General features: G+C 40.7%; 1 protein-coding gene across 1 annotated transcript in view; it reads left to right on the forward strand.

Annotated features, from left to right (window-relative positions):
• Window positions 1-17,764, forward strand: part of SLC38A10 (solute carrier family 38 member 10) — a gene marked incomplete in the record, with an annotated part of 1,157,663 nt that overhangs the window by 41,023 nt on the left and 1,098,876 nt on the right. The window contains 1 exon segment of the mRNA XM_044072422.1: window positions 4,405-4,450. Coding sequence (XP_043928357.1) covers window positions 4,405-4,450 — 46 coding nt within the window.

The following is a 17,764-nucleotide window of genomic DNA, read 5'->3' on the forward strand; positions in this document are numbered from 1 at the left end:
TGGTTCCCAGCCCCCTTGTCTCTCTCTCTCTCTCTCTCTCTCTCTCTCCATCTCCTATCTGTGTTTATTACTCACCCTTTACAGGGCTATTGGTGTGCGAGTGAATGCGTGCATGAAAGCAAAAGAGGTGTGTGTGTGTGTGTGTGTGTGTGTGTTTGTGTGTGTGTTTGTGTGTGTGTGTGTGTGTGTGTGTGTGTGTGTGTGTGTGTGTGTGTGTGTGTGTGTGTGTGTGTGTGTGTGTGTGTGTGAGAGAGATCAGGAGAGTGAGAGCGATGTGTGAATAAATGATGCAGGTATGAATGAAGAAGTGACTGTGCGTGTGTTTGATCGGGAGAGAGTGACGTGTGAGTGAATGCAGGTATGAATGAGGAAGTTGTGTGTGCGTGTGTGTGATTGAATGTCCAGATTTTTGCCTCATATTTTTGGTGTGTTCCTCCTAAAATATGTACTTTTCTGGGAAATAGTTGAGGATTGAAGTCATTAAATAATGACAAACATTTGAGTAAGACTCCACATCCTTCAGAGAATTCATGCTAATGCAAAACCTATTATTCTATCAACTTTAAGTTTGTAAGAGCAATATTTAAAATCTGTCCCTATTTGTCCCCCCATCATTTTAGGCTTTGTCCAGATTTTTTGCTTTGGTACTGTTTTGAGAAGGTTGAGATGGCTGCATTCTCAGAACCTCCCAAATTATATTAAAAATTAGATTTTAAATTTTCATGTGGATGGAAGTTTAGTCCCTCTAATGCAGAGGTGATAAAAATGTGATGAAAGGGGTAAGCTGATACAGGGAATCTGTTAAGATTTTTCAGCCCTCCTTTTAAAAGGGGATTCTTTAACTCCTCATTCAATTTTGCTGTCTCAACAAAGTACAGGCAAACAGACATTTAAGCAGAAATGACAGGGGGTTCCAAGAAAAATCCTAGAAACTCCCAAAACCAAGAACAGTCAAATAAGTCAGAATGGCTATTTAAGAAACTTTGTTCCCCTCTCCCACCCTGGCTGCCCCTTTTTAATTCTAGAAAATCTAAATCTCCACTTTTCTCTTTGGCAAGAGATAGATCATTCATCAAGGTTACAAATGATGGTGGGAGGAAATTTCCTCTTTTCCATGCGGTAGTTCCTTATTCTCCAACCTAGACACTTTTGCTTCTACCTGTCCTTCATCACTTGCTGTCTCAGGGAGTGTTGGAACCAGTTCCTCCTTCCCAGGTGGGAAAGGCAGTTTATTCAAGGATGTTTTTAGTGCCAGAAAAAATTAAACGTTTAGAGTGCAGTTGTGGATCTTTCTTTCTTCTACCTGTTTGTAGTAGCATCAAATTCAAAATGATGGCAGTTCACAACCTGTTATGTCATTTAAAAATGCTTATCACATTCCTGTTCATCCAAACGTCAAGCATTTTTTAATGTTGTGTGTGTCTGGATCATATTATCACTTCTGCTTTACTCTTTGGGCTATCCAGTGCACCATCAGTGTTTAAAGTATCTAGCCACAGTTAGAGCTCATTGCATGCTACAGGATGTCCACTTTTTCCATATTTATACAACTTGCTTATCTTTGCAGAGTCTTTTTCTAAGTGTTGAAATCACTCTGTTGGGTGTGAGATCTCTTACACAAGCTGATATTCCAAGAGAATGTTCCAAAGTTTTTCTGGACTCCTCACAGGATTGTGTTTCTAGGATGCCAGCTACATATACCACAGTTCAAAATGCTTTTCCACTGGAAAAATATATTTGTATGTAGATCTATTTGTAGGGTTTTTCACTCAGACTTTTCCCCAGAGGGAATAAATCAGGATTTTGGGTCTCATGGCTTCTGTGATTTCGTTTTACCCATGGCAAGACTCCACATGAGAAAGATAAAGTGGTATCTGAAGTCTCTTTGGTCCCAACACCAACACCCCTTGTCCTTTTGGATCCCAGTGCTGGGGTTTGCCAGAAGGGGAAATCACTTGGTGGAGACAACAAATATCCTTAAATCCAGGTATCCCCTTCCCTCGCCTTGTTCCAAAGCAGTCAGTCACCACAGGCACCTTGGACTTTGCATAAGGAGCAGTATCAGGAGGGATAAAAGTGTAACACCAAGGACAGATTCAAGCACATAAATATAAGAAATGCTTGCCGTGATCAAGGCACTCAACTCTCTGGATCTTCTTTGGTCTCTGTGACTTCAAGTTGTTACAGACAGTGGTACATCTTCAAACAAAGAGGAACCAGGTCATACCCCCTTTTCAAACTAGCCATGTTTGCTTGGGATATAGCTTCACAGCACAATTTCAGTCTACATGCATCCTACATTCCATCAGAGCAAAATTGGCAGACAAGCTGAACAGAACTAGAGCAGACTCTCAGAAATGGAAACTAAATCAGGGATCTTCCAAGATTTGATCCATCTGTCGGGAGCTCCTCAAATAGATCTCTTTGTCTCCTCTCTGAGCAGTCAGCTGGCAAGGTTCTGCTCCAGGACTCCATGCAAGAAAGCCTAGAAGATAGGTGCCTTTTCTTTTCCTTGGACTGGGCCTTTACGCTTTTCCATCCTTTCCACTAATATCCAGATTACTTCTGAAGATTCAGAAAAAATCCCCCAAGATGGTGACTCCCTTCTGGCCTAGGCAGCCTTGGTTCTCCGTTCTTTTGGAAATGGCCATGGGTAATTACCACAAACTTCCTCAACAGACTGGCTCTACTAACACACCGACACCAGTCATCTTCATTTGACTACCTGGATGATAGGGTCTTAATTCCCTTTAGATGCCTGTTTACTGAGGATGTGAATCAGGTACTAATGGAGGCAAGAAAGCCTGAAACTAAAAAGCCATATATTAACAAATGGAAAATTGTTTCTAGTTTGTGCCAATAACATAACCAGCACCCATTCATGGCTTGTTGTTCTCTGGTTTTGTAATGTTTGTGTGAGATACTATCCTTTGGCTTCTGTCAAGGTTCATTTATCAGCCATTTCAGCGCATCTGCCCATGGGTCCTCTTTCAATGCATTCTCATGTCAAAATGTTTTTGAAAGCAGTTTTACATAAAAGACCTTCAAGAAAACCGGTGGCTTTACTTTAGGATCTTAATTTTGTGTTGAAAAGATGATGCTTGCTCCATTTGAACCAGGCTGACTTGAGGATCTTGACACGGAAAACAGATTTTGCTGATTGCTCTGAGGTCTGTAAAAAGGGTATCCAAGTTTCAAGCTCTTACGGTGAATAACTCTATTTCATTTTCCACAGGGACAGGGTTTCTTTGAGAATTAATCCTGCTTTTATGCCTGTCCAAGTTTACTTTAAGCCAAACTATCCATATTCCCATTTTCTTTTCTGAACCCCAAAAATGAAGAAAAAATGTTTCATACTTTTGGATGTCTGCAGACAACTCGGCTATCTTGACAAACTAAATTTTTCAGATCTTCGTATCAGTAGTTCATGTCTTGTGAAGATAAAAAGAAAGAACAACCCTCAAAACAGACCATTTCCAAATGACTGTCTAAGGCTATTATCTTTTGTTATACTCGCCACATCAGAACTGTTCCAGGCACAATCCTGCTGTACCAGGACCTTAGCTTCATCTTTGGCTTTCTGGAAAGGGTTGGATTCTAGAAGTATTCTAAAAGCAGCAACTTGCTCCTCTGTGCACACTTCTACAAATTACTATAAGCTTGATTCCTTCTCTAGGTGTAATCGGGCTTGTCAAGGAATTCTCCAGAGGATCCGGGACCCTTCTCCTTCCACCTCCCAGTTGTAGTAAGCTAGGGTGAGCTGCCCGTATAGCTAAGGCTGCTCCAGCAGTGACGTGTAATGAATGTTGGACAGTTGTGTATGTAAACTTACCATAAAAGCAGATGTTCGAATGATCACTACTGCAGTAGCCTCTCCCTCCCTCCATCCCCATAGTTATTAGGGTGTGTTTATGCCAGGGTGTGGATATTTATTTTTTCTTTATTCCTAGCATTGTCCTTTCAGGGCTCAGCCTCACTCTGTCTGTTGGCAGGAAAGCTCTGAAGGGCTTGGAGCCCAAAGATGTCTTTTAGTCAGCTCAGCTTGAGCTGTTAGAGAATTTGGGCATGTTGAAGGTGTTCTGAATCACTGGAAGCTGACCATATTATATCCTTGGCAGGATATAACTCCATATAGCTAAGGCTACTACAACAGTGATCATTCGAACATCTACTGGTATGGTAAGTTTACTTAAACAACTGTACTGTACTTTTCCATTTCACTTGAATTCCATAAATTGGACCATTGTTCTGTTTTTTTACAGAGTACATTGACCATCTCCTTTAAGCCTTTCATGTTGATATTGTATGTCTGCCTGCAGTCCTTTTAAGCATTATCTAAGCTCTGATACTCACCATAGCAGATATTGGAATGCCATTTTTAACTAACACTTTTTGCCTTTGCAGCTTTCCATGCGTATGGGAAAACAGGAAAAACTCTGGTGGAAACGAGGTGAGGTGTTGTTCACAAATGGTTTATATGCATCTTTGCTTCACTGTTGAGTTCCCCACACATAAAAATAGAGTTTTTTGGCTTTGTGTTGTACATATGCATGAAAGTGACAGTAGAGGATATTTTATTTTCTTTAACGTAATCCATTATTGGTAGTAGCTGCTTCAGTGTATTACTTGGGTTCAACACTAGAATTCTGTGGCAAAGAAATAAATTGCAGCATGTGGAGAAGGAGAGACCAAAGACCAGAAGTAGTTTAAAGCAAACTTATTATAAAGCATTTACAAGGTAAATCAGTTCTAGTATTTGATTATGAAGTATTTGTTTACAGTCTTAAAGAGACTATTGCTAACAGCTGACATGGACCCTCTGTCAAATGTCAACAACAAAGCTGTTGTCATTATGTCAAACATAGATGTAAGCAGAACATTCCACGTCCAGAAATGAGAGTTAGCTTAGCTCAGCAGAGCCGTGATCTTCTTTGGCTTTAATCTGCTGCTTCATTCTGATGTATATTTTATAGTGTTTTTTTGTCATGAGCTAGATTGCTGGGGGAAAAAAGCTTGGTATATTTCATCACTCTGACACATTAAATACTTGACCTGCGGAGAAGAGACAGCTGATTGAAGGTTGTCTGTTTCTTATGTTATACAACAGCACTCTGTAATTTGGTCCCCTTGCTGTTTAGCATGAAACTTAATGCAGGCAGAGCTTAATAATATACTATTACAAAACTTAATTACTGCAGGCTGCTTCTTCTTCTACTTTTGGCTGTTCCCTTTAGGTGTTGCCACAGCGGATCATCTGTTTCCATTTCTTCCTGTCCTCTGCATCTTGCTCTGTTACGCCGACCACCTGCATGTCCTCTCTCACCACGTCCATAAACCTTATCTTAGACCTTCTTGGCAGCTCCATCCTTAGCATCCTTTTCCCAATATACCCTACATACCTCCTCAGCACATGTCCAAACCAATGCAGTCTCACCTCTCTGGCTTTGTCTCCAAACCGTCCAACCGGAGCTGACCCTCTAATATACTGATTCCTAATCCTGTCCATCCTCATGATGCCCAACGCCAATCTTAACATCTTTAACTCTGCCACTTCCAGCTCTGACTCGTGTCCTTTTTGTCAGTGCCACTGTCTCCCAACCCATATAACATAGCTGGTCTTGCTACCTTCTTGTAGGCCTTCCTTTTCACCCTTACTGATACCAGACTGTCACAAACCACTCCTGACACTCTTCTCCACCCACACCATCCTGCCTGTACTCTGTTTGTTCACCTGTTTTCCACACTGACATTTACTCTGAACTGTTGATCCCAAGTATTTAAATTCAACCACTTTCACTAACTCTACTCCCTGCATCCTCAGCATTCCTCTGTCCTCTTCATTCACACATGTATATTCTTAGTCCTGCTGACTTTCTTTCCTCTTCTCTCTAGAGCATAACTCCACCTCTCCAGGGTCTCCTCAACCTGTCCCCTACTCTCACTATAGATCACAGTGTCATCTGCAAATATCATAGTCCACCAGGACTCCTGTCTGATCTCGTTTGTCAGCCTGTCTGTCACCACTGCAAATAAGAAAGGGCTCAGAGCTGATCCTTGATGTAATCCCACCTCCACCTTAAATGCATCCATCACTCCTATTGCAGATCTCACCGCTGTTGCCCTACCCTTGTACATATCCTGTACAACTCTTACATACTTCTCTGCCACTCCCGACTTCCTCATACAATACCATAACTCCTCTATAGGCACCCTGTCATATGCCTTCTCTAAGTCTACAAAGACACAATGCAACTCCTTCTGACCTTCTCTATAGATCTCCCTCAACACCCTTAGAGCAAACATTGCATCTGTAGTGCTCTTTCCCGGCATGAAACCATACTGCTGCTCAATAATCATCAACTCTCTTCTTAACTTGGCTTCCACTACTCTTTCCTATAACTTTATGCTGTGAGTGATCATTTTTATGCCTCTATAGTTACTTCAGCTCTGCACGTCACCCTTATTCTTAAAAATCGGTACCAAAACATTTCTTCTCCACTCCTCAGGCATCCTCTCACTTGCCAAGTTTCATTAAACAATCTGGTTAAAAACTCCATAGCCATCTTTCCTAAACACCTCCATCCTTCCACAGGTATGTCATCTGGATAAAACTTAATTATTGCAATAATACTAATACAATTATTTTTCTTTTTAGCACAGTTTAATATTAAAGACTAAATGCCAAAGAGCTAATTGCAATAAGTACCTGCAGTTTTAACTTTAGTCAAGATTTATAGTGCTGCACAATCATATATTTTTATAAGCTGCTTATTAGGGGCTTGAACCATATTCAGAGGCAAAATGTGAGGGCCACTACTGTGTACCAATTTTCATTTTATGCATTTTCAGATTTCTGTCTTTTTTTCAATCAACAAAATACTCTTCTGTCAGAGAATTAATACAATTCAATACAATCCAGCTTTTGTAGCATTTTAAATCATTCCCAGACTCATACTCTCCTCCTCTAGCTGCCATGATGCTGTTGTTCTGACAAGATCTTGTTTGCCACATTCCAACAAGCATTGAGAGGCACTGCCAGAGTCATTTGTAATTTTGGAAACATTTTCCAATAGATTTACAGTTTTCCTCAAATTTTGAAAAAAGATTCAAGTCACGTAGTTTCAGTTTTTACCTTTGCCAACAATGTTTACAAAGTAAAAGGAGTTTGCTAGTTTCTTCTGCACTCCTGTTATGTTGCTGTCTTATTTTTGTTTTGTTTTTTTTTCTACCATTGTACAGTAACTAAATGATTCTGCTTAGTTTACTTTGTTGTTTTGACTGTAGTTACATTTGCAATTATTTTTTTTGTTGTATAGTGATTGTGATGCCCCCACACTGGCCCATTAACCAAGGAGCCTCCGTCCTCACCACTAACATCAGTGAGGGGCATCCACATTGGGAGGATAAGTACACAAACAGTAAAGTACAATTTCCCTTAAGAACACATGGAGATCGCAGTCAGTCTGGGGCTAGTTTCTCCCTTTCTCTCCAGATCCCCAGTAAGACTCCACACTGGCATAGCTATAGGGTACAGATCTCAACCAAGTAGTCAAGCCAAAACTGCCAGTAGCCTCTCTGTCCAACCAGTGCTTTGTGTCTATGCCCAAGTAGCATACACACACACACACACACACACACACACACACACACACACACACACACACACACACACACTTTGTGATTTGATTTATATACAACACGCTGACACTCCTGGGGTAGGCTGACACAGGTTCACTAGCTATGTCTCCGTCTGCCCAAACTATATGGTAGTACCACCTGCCACCAACTACTGTTATCAGCTACTCTAAAGGCCCTTACCAAAGGGTGTTCAATTCTACTGTGCAATGTTACTGTTATCCAATTGGTAAGTGTGACTGAGACTTGAAGGTTATTTCGGAGTGACCTATACAGTATCACCATATACATGTAAGTACTCTCAGAGCTTAAATTATCTTTACACAAACCAGCCACAGTTAAAAGGTTTAAATATATTTAATAATAAATAATAAAAACACAAGACAATACTTATTAACTCAACACAATGACAGAGTTCAGAAATTACAGAAAATACTTTAAAACAACATTGTAGGACAGTCTGACATAAGTTTAGAAAACAGCTAGGCTAATCTTGCTATTTCTAGCTATCTCTAAGAGAAATCACTGTTCTAAATATCTTACTTACAGAGCAAAGCAAAATGGTGGTGAGTTTTTGTCAGCTTCAGAACAAAATACTAAGTGCTATCTCTTTCTCTGAGAGAGAGTCCTTAAATTAATAATACACACTACTGCTGAGTCATTTCAGATTACATCATTTTTGTCAATTCTGATTTAGTTTCCAGGCTAACAGAACTCAAAATTTAACATTTCTTTTTGATCAACATTTGCCAGGAAGGCACAGCAATAAGATACTTTACATGTGAAACCTAGTAATTATCTCTGTCTTAGGACAATAGAAAGAATTTATAGCTGCAGACATCCTGTTCCTAGCTTGAGATCATACACAGTCATAAAATCCTTTACTTTTCAGCTTTCTTCCAGCAGGGTGCACTGTGTTTACATTTTTGAAGCTCAGAACATAACACAGTTTTCTTACATTTGTCAGACAAGCCTGTGGATCATATTAATATTTACAAGGGCATATAATTGTTTACAAAATTCTATCTAGCTAAGCTGGCAGCCTTCACAGTGAGTATGCAGAGTTTTTTTTTCAGTATGGAAAAGGAAAAGGCTTCAGTGTTCCTTAAATGCACCAAATAGCCACATCCTAAAACCACCAAAAACAGCAGCAAGATTAGAAGTAAAAATACAATAAAAAAAGTCATCCAAAAGGTCCCACTAAAACAGAGGACAAAGGACTTCAGGTTAATAAGAGACCTGAGTGACATAAATCTATATGTAAAAAAAGATGTAATTTCAAATTATCAGATTGCAGCCAATACTTCCCTGTTGAAAGGGAAATGGATGGGCTGTCTGGACCTTCAGGATGCATACTTGCACATGAAACTTGCCAAGGCATCCAGGACGTTTTTGCACTTCAAGATGGGGGTCAGTCATTACCTTTTGAAAGCCCTGTCTGATCTCACAACAGCCCTTGTGGAGTTCACCATATATAGCATCAGTTTCAGCCCATCTCAAGCTGAAAAGGACAAGAGTTTAGTGTGTCATTGAAAAAAGCAAAGAACTGTTTACTGCAGCTCTTCTGTTCCTTGGTAGTATCAGCAAACACTGCCAGATTAGTTGGAAACATCACACAAAGATTATTATTAGCTGCTTTCTAGACACTAAGAGCTATATAGTCAATCTTCCACTAGGCAGAAATTCAAACCTTTATTCTAATATTTACTACTTTGCCAGATCGTTTTTTGCCTCTACATATCTGACCAAACCACCACAGTCTGTTCTCCCTGACCTTCTCTGCAGTTGAGGCTACTTTGGGTTCTGCTCCGATTTCCTCATTTTTTCATCTGTCTGACTGGAATGCATCCTACCACTTGTCTGAGACACTTAATCCCCATCACCACTAGCCTCCTCAGTTGCACTGCCTTCATTGCTCAGGTTTTTGTGACATACAGAAACGCTGGTCACATTGTTCCTTTTTTACTTTTCAGCTTCTTTGGCATTCTTCTGTCACACACTACCCTTGGTAGTCTGTGCTATTTGGCTCCAGCACCTTAGCTTTGATCTCCTCATTCAGACTTCCCATCTCAACCACACCTCCCAGTTACTTGAAGCTTTCAACCTGTTAAACTATTTTCCCTTCTCTCTCAATTTTCATCTTCTGATTTTCTCCAGTTTCTGCCACAATTACTGTCTTGTCTCTTCCCAGAATACCAGAGAAGAGTTGACCGGTCATGGGCGGCGCTAGACTGACGCGCCCACGCCAGGGTAATGCGCATGATGCACGCCATTTCTCAGTCTTTTCAGACCGAATACAGAGTCAGTATTTAAACGATGTCAGAAAAAGTGAATAACTGTATACATTGTGTATACCTTGTTTAGGGCCTGAGTCTCTATGGTCTCAGGCAGATACTGTACTGTTACAGGATGTGCCCTCTCAGGGTAGGAGGCAGAGAGAGCTGAGGGCTGAGGTGTTGTTCTTCTCTTCTTTCCCAGTAGTAGTTAGCCTCTCCCCTTGCCAAAGCAGCTTTTTAGAGGAAGGCCAAGTTCAGCTTTCTAGGGGCTTCTCTCAGCATTTCGCCTCTGTGCTAAGAAACATATGCTTAAAATGGCAGAAGATTTGATTACCAGTGTTCACAGCTTCAAGAGTCTTGTGGAAGACTGCCAGAGTTTTCCTACTTATCTCTGATTCTGATGTGGATGATTCCCTCCTTCTCAGGGCCTAAAAAAAAAGCTTGTGGTCTTAAAAAAAAATCCTGTACCCCAATAAAAAGAAAAAGGCTTAGGGCTGGGTGGGGGAAAGAAAGTATATACTTCTTCCACCTCTAGCCAGGGCGTTGAATTGTCAATTTCATATGCTGAAATATCAGAATTATCTCGCTGGATTTGGTTGTGTGTCTGAGAACAAGTGGGTAAGCATTCTTTGCAGTGTGGTTTGATGCTGTTCAGGCCTCCTCGAGGGTGGCTGCTACTAGTTCTGTTCTTCGCAGACATGCATGGTTACAGTCTGATGTGTTGTTTGTGCAGCCTCCGAGTTTAGAAAAAATTGGCCTAAGGGGGTGACATATCCTGCTTATGGTTCCAGTGGACTCTCTCGCTGGCTGCTCCTTTGGGGGAGAAGATTGTCTCTTTTCAAAGAAAATTGGGATTTAATCACTCAAGACAGATGGGTGCTGGATATCATTCATCAGATGTTCCTCCTCCACAAAGAAAAGAGAACTCACAAGCAAGTTTTCAGTACTCCAGATAGGGCTATTCAGCCAGTCCTGTGTCAGAAAGGGGATTATCTATCCTCAACACTTATCTGGACATTCCCAAGTTCAAGATGTGGATCACTGGATGGTAACTTTGGATCTCAAGGAAGCTTACCTTCATGTGCCCATAAGGCTAAGTTGCAGAAAGTATAACTGGAGATTTTCATTATCAGTTCTCTGCATTGCCAGTGATAGCTTACTTCAGGCTTCAAGGCATTCAAATTTATCCTTACTTGGACGACTGCCTGATTCTGGCTCAAGAAAACAAACAAAAGTCTGTCACTTTACTTCCATCAACTATTTGGACACTGTCATTCAAATAATACCTTGCCTTCAAAAGGAATTCTTGTGGTGGGCTCAGGAATGTCACCTAAACAATTTTAACGACAGATGCCTCGACACTGCTTGGGGAGCTCATCTAAATGGAAAGTGGATACAAGACAAGTGGCCTGCCAGACTACAGCATCTACATATCAACATGAAGGAGATGTTAGCAGTCCAGTTTGCATTGATGGCGTTCAAGGAGTTACTTCTTCCAGGGCAGGTGTTGATTCTGACAGACAACACAACTGTCATGTGGTACATCAACAAGCAAGGGGAACACATTCTTATCCTCTATGCAGGCAAGCAATGATTTTATGGGAGACTGCTAAGCCTGCTACTGACTCTTCGGTCAAGGTTTCAGCCAGGAGCACAGCACTCCCTTGCAGAAGTATTAAGCAGACAAATCATGGATCCCGTGGAAACTGGATCTTCATGTATTTCAGAAATTGACAGTGTCATGGGGAACTCCAGACATAGACTAAACCACCAGCTGCCAAAGTATTGCAAAAGTGGATGCTCTGTCTTTCAGTTGGAAAAACCTTCATGTCTATGCCTTTCCACCTCTACCTCTTCTTCTAAAGGTATTACTAAAGGTCAGACAGGACAGGCCAAGGATGATTTTGATAGCTCCAGATTGGCCTCGCAACACTGGTACCCACTTCTAAGGAGTCTTGTAAAGAAGCCTCCATGGCCTTTACCTCTGATTCCTCATCTGTTATCTCAGAAGGACGGTCATCTGCTCAATGTCAAGCTTCAATCTCTTCATCTCACAGCTTGGCATATTCTGTGTTGAAGCATGGTAGGTCTCAGCTTCCTCAGCAAGTTTTAAATGTGATTATAAGCTAGAAAGGCCAGTACTAGGAGAGTGTATGCAGAAAAATGGAAGAGATTTTTATTTTAATATCTTACTGAATTATTGGACAAAGGTTTGTCTTTCTCTTCCATAAAGATTCATGCTGCAGCAATTTCAGCTCACTATGATTGTGACCCACCTTTGTTTTCGCATCCTTTGTTCAAGCAGTTTCTTAGAGGGCTCCTACTCCTGCTTGGGATCTCAATTTTGTGTTGGAAAAACTTACTCTACAACCTTTTGAGCCTGCAGCTACTGCTGAATTGAAATATTTGTCATGGAAGACTGCTGAAGGGTGTCTGAGTTGCAGGCCCTTATGGCAGTAGAGCCCTTTTGATTTTCCATAAGGACAGGGTATCATAATCCTTCCTTTATGCCTAAGGTAGTTTCTAGTGTGGCTTTAAACCAAACTATTCATTTGCCTACGTTTTTGCAGATCCTCAAAATAAAGGGGAAAAGATTTTGCACACTTTAGATGTACACAGCAATTGCGTTATTATTTGAGCAGGACTAAAGATTTTAGGCAGTCTCAGCAGTTACTTGTTTCTTTTGCTTTAAGTTCACAGGGCAAGCCTGTGTCAAAACAAACTATTTCTAGGTGGATTGGCTTTTGCATTGCATTTTGTTATTCCCATCATGGCAAAGAGGTTCCAGCTGGGATTAGGCCTCATTCCACTAGGGCTACTGCCACTTCAACAGCATTTCTAAGGGGTGGCAACTAAGGATATTCTGGAGGCAGCTACTTGGAGTTCAGTGCATACTTTCTCTAGGCATTATCACCTGCCTGTATACTCTAAGACTAGAGCTGGTTTTGCCACAGCTGTTTTACAAGGCATGTTGTCAGCTCCTGCTACTTTATAATTTGCCAGCCTCCCTTACCTCTGCTTTGGGATTCTACCCAATTGTCAGGACTGCAGCAAGGGAAGACGAAGAACATAGTACAGTTTTGTACCTACCATAAATGTAGATGTTTCCTCCTTCCCTCTGTGTTTCAGGGTGGTTGTGTAGGTGAGTTTACATGCTTATATTTTTGTATATATTACTGTATATATTGTACATGTTTTTGGTGCAGGTTGTTTTGGGACTTGTCTTTTGGGTCTTCTGACATCTGGGGCAAGAAAAGGACTGAAATGACGTCGGTCATGTCATTTTAGTACCTGGCACGTACTGGCGCCAGTCAGTCTGCCATGACCGACGCCAGCCTTACTCTCTGGTATTGGGCCGACTGGGACGCGGACTATACCCAATTGTCAGGACTGCAGCAAGGGAATCCTCGAACATCTACATTTATGGTAGGTACAAAACTGTACTTTTCATTCCACGTGTCTTTGGTTTTATATATCAGTCTTCTTTCATTTGCTGAAGCTCATGTTCCGAGTATGCGTGTCGTGCCACATCATCTACATACATCAACTTTGCTGATCTACCCACTTTTGCTTGTTTGTTAATGTAGCCCATCACTGGTGTGAACAAAAGTGGGCTCAAACCAGAACTGTAATGCAGATCCACTCCCACGGAGAACCCTCCTAAGAGTCCGAACACTGTTTGCACTTGTTTCATTGGGTACTTTTTCATACCCTGCACTAATTCTACCAATGTTTACAGGCCTAAAATCAGCTTTATTGAGACCTTGCTATAAGCTTTCTACAAGTATAGGAATGTGTAGATGGACACTTTCCTCATTGCCAGCTTCTTCATTGTTTGTCTCTCTGCAACCATCAGGTTGGTTATGCTGTATTCTAATCTTAATCTGAACTGCTCATCTCCCATCTTACTTTCTGATATTCTGTTTGTCATGAATCTTCTCCAGCAGTTTCATGCAGTGCGACAGGAGTTTAGGACCACTGTACTGTCCACAGTTCTGAATGCACCCTTTGATGTTCATTATTAGATCACTGTTGCAGTAGCCTAAGCTGTATAGGTTCTCTTCTGTCAAGGACATGACAGTCAGCTAGCATCCTAAGCTTTGGGATACCAGCCATGCATCCTAACTTATGAAGGCTTGAGGAGAGCTGCAAAAAATCAGTGTTTTGGATGCCAAACCCTTCAGAACTTTCTTGCTGTTTGAACTGAGCTCCTCTTGTGCTTAGTCTCTGGGAAGATAAGTACCCTTTAAGTATTCATGGAAAGCTTTCCTCCAAAGAATAAGCCAGGTGTTAAAATTTTTATTTTTTGTTTTAGAAGTTATCGAAAATAATAACAGGGTGGCTCTTGGGAGAATTTATTGGAGTTCAGGGAATTGTTATGGCATTTGAGACTTAAGTGGTTCATTTAAACCAGGGAACTGTGAGGCATTCTCTATCTCTAGTATTTTCAAATTAAGAGCAGCAAAACTTTTAAAACTACACATCTATTTCCCTGGAAGCCTCTAGTGTACTTCTTCCAGTCACCAAAAACTGGCGATCATGCAGTTGTTGGGGTGACCTCTGCAGGCATGTGAGAACCACTCTTGTCAGTCTTGGAGGAGGAAGTAGTGAATGTTTTACCACATGGCTGTGCTAAGGTGCCTGATTCCTGGTCAAGTGTCCCTGCTTTGAATCTGTCCTTTTCTAGGAGGGTCTTCTAGAAAAAAGAAACAGGAATGTAACATTTTAGCTTTCTCTGTCACTGTGACTTTTGACAAGAAAGACTTGCTGGGCTTTGCTAAGGGCTTATTCTAATATCGTATCCACTTGTACTCAAGATTCCTGTCTGAATGGTAAAAGAAGATAATTCCCTTTAATCCTGACAATGATTCTGAAAAAGAAGAGCAAGGATTGGAGTGGAGGAGCTTCCGTCTGTTAATTCTTGTCAGGCAGAACAGTCTGATTCTGAAGAAAGTGATGTTTCTGATTTCACCTCAGAAGAATTATCTTTATCTGAAACTGTTATCAAAATGAAAGAATTGGTTCAGTGAGAGTAGAGTGATATTGCATCTTTTCAGAAAAATACTGTGATTTATTACAAATGGATTTTCCTCAGCCTGCATCTATTCCACCTGGTATGCCAGTATTAGAAGATGTTTTCTTAAAAGCCTGCAGTATGCATGGCAGTCACCCTCCAGCCCTTAAAAGTCATATAGATTATAAAAAGTGCCCCAGTCTTGAAAATATCCATTTTCTTATCCCAAATTTGATTGTGCAGTGGTTTTCTTGACGATACCATCTGTTGCTAAACATTTTGTGAAAGCCATCCTCATCCCTTCTGATAAGAATGGGAATATACGTAGATTTGGAAAGGAGGTTTACTCTTCTGCTACTTTGACCTCAGGAATTCTGAACTGCCAGGCTCACATGCTGAAGTTTTTGCTGGCCTGTTTTGAGAATATGAAGAAATTAACTGCTGACTTTCCTTCTTTAGACAGACTATTTTCTCTGAATTGTTTTTGTGTCTGTCGGGAAACCAACACTCCTTAAAGGGGATCATGTCAATCTATCAAAAGAGATTTCAGAGAATGCAAAGAAACTGAAGCCAGTTTGTTGAAACTGCCTTCAACAAAATTAGAAATTGACTTTTCTCCACTTTTGTGCAACATCAGAGTTGGTATGTATAATTCTGTGGTGTGTGTGGGAGGTGTCCCCTCACATGGGGTAAATTGTTTCAATATTTGCAGAAAGCAGTTTCATTAAACTAGTTTCGGTTTATTTGTGTTTATCAAAACCACCTTTGATTGATCAGCATGAATTCCTTTAAAGTGTACTTATGATTCTGCTAATGCTTTATCAAGAGCAGATGCTACTGCTTCAGTTATGAGAAGATTTGTGTGGTTATATTCACAAAAACCTACTTGAAGATGTCAAAGCTAAGATTTTAAATTCTCCCCCTGACAGAGGGATTTTATTCAGCCACCTGCTGCTGAAAAAAAGATGAATTGATTTTAGGGGTTTGCCCAGCTTTTTCAAAAATTGCTTCAAGTTTAATAGTTTTTCTTCCAATTCAGAATCCTTTACAGGAAACTGAATACAATCTCTTAGTAAGTTTTGAAAAAGTAGACTTTCAGTTCCACATGGAGACTCTAAAAAGAAATAGAGTGAGTCCCAAAAACAAGAAAAGTCCAAAAAGTACGACTGTCTGCTCCTTTCAGAACCCCCCCCCCCCTTCCCTGGCACCCCATTAAACCTTTCCCAAAGTCTAACTCTGCATTTACATCTATGGTATCAGGTAGTCTCAAACTAGTGGGTTGTGAGAATCATCCAGCAAGGATACAGATGTTATTGTGAGTCCCATCTACTCTTTCATGTGATTCCCCCACATCCATCTACCCAGACTTCCCTGTTTTCACCAGTCATCCAGCATATGCTGTCTCTAGGGATGACAAAACTGGTACCCCCAGCTCAAACAGGGAATATTTTAATCAAGAAATTTTGTTGGTGCCAAAGAAAGAGAGACTGGTTCTAGAGCTTTCTGTTTTCAACCTGTACATCAAAGCCCCAAGTTCAGAATACTTCCCCTTCAATCCATGTTACCTTTCATACCTTTTCTTAGTTTTCTGGTAACATTAAATCTAAAAGATGCTTATTGTCTCATTCCAGTTCTCATAGATTACAGATTTTTTTTGTTAAAGATTTTTTGTATCTGCCTTAAATGTTCATTTCAGTTCTCTGTATTTCCCCTTGGACCATTGTAGAGTGTGTTTACAAATTCTCTGGCACCTGTGATAGCCCACAGGAGGTTGCAAGGCATTTACATATTACCACATTTAGACTTGACTTGTATTTTCCAATCTTTTTTCAAAATATCAGGTATCCCTTGTTTGGGTAAGGGTTTCCAGATGAACATTCAGAAATGTTCCCTCATTCCTTCTCACAAGATAGTGTTCTTGGGATGCCTTTTGGATAGTAGATACATTCCTAGAGATGGCTTTTCTTCACGGCAAAGACCTCCTACATAGAACAGTTCCTGATCTTTACCAGTCAGCCTTGACTTCAGTCATGATGTTTCACAGGATTGTGTGTTTTATGGCACCTATGATTCTCATGATTCTTTTTGTCAGACTTCATTTGAGAAAAATACAATGGTTCCTGAAGTCAGTCTGGCCCAAGTACTGGCACCAGCACTCCCTAGCTTTTTTGGAATTTGTAAAAAAGGAGTTACAGTGGTAGAGGGACAAGATATCGCTCAACTCTGATTTTCACTTCTCCATTCCAACTTCCATTTAGTCTGTAATAACAGATACCTTGCATGTTGCTTGGTGAGCTGTTTTCATACGAGTGAAAGTTTGGTGTCTATGGAGCAAACAGGACAGATCAAGATGCATAAATGTCAAAGAGATGTTGGCAGGAATAAACACTATCAAGTCTGTACATCATCTTTGGTCTATAGCACCTGTACAGGTTATCACAGACAACTCCTCAGTGATGGGGAACATAAAGAAGAGTGCCGGTTAGATTCTGTCCAGATTAGCCATGGTAGCTTGGAATATAGCAACTTAGCATAATCTAACTCTTCAGGCTTTTTACATTTCATCAGAGCAAAACATTATTGTAGACTAGCTGAGTAGGACAGACCCTCATAAATGGAAATTGAACCCGGAGACCTTCCAGGAATTGATATGAGTTGTGAGGAGCTTCTCTGTTAAATCTGTTTGTCTCCATTTACAGCAACTTAAGAAATTCTGCTCCAAGTTCCTAGCAAATAGGCCTTCTTTTTCATTCCCCTGGATGAGAATGTTCCATTTGTGCAGTTCTATATCTTTCCAATAATGTCCTGGATCATTCTTTAAGTTTCAGAAGAACTCACC

This window comes from Protopterus annectens, chromosome 5.part0 (genome assembly GCF_019279795.1).
Source record: "Protopterus annectens isolate FY-2018-M chromosome 5.part0, PAN1.0, whole genome shotgun sequence".
NCBI classification, from domain to species: Eukaryota; Metazoa; Chordata; order Ceratodontiformes; family Protopteridae; genus Protopterus; species Protopterus annectens.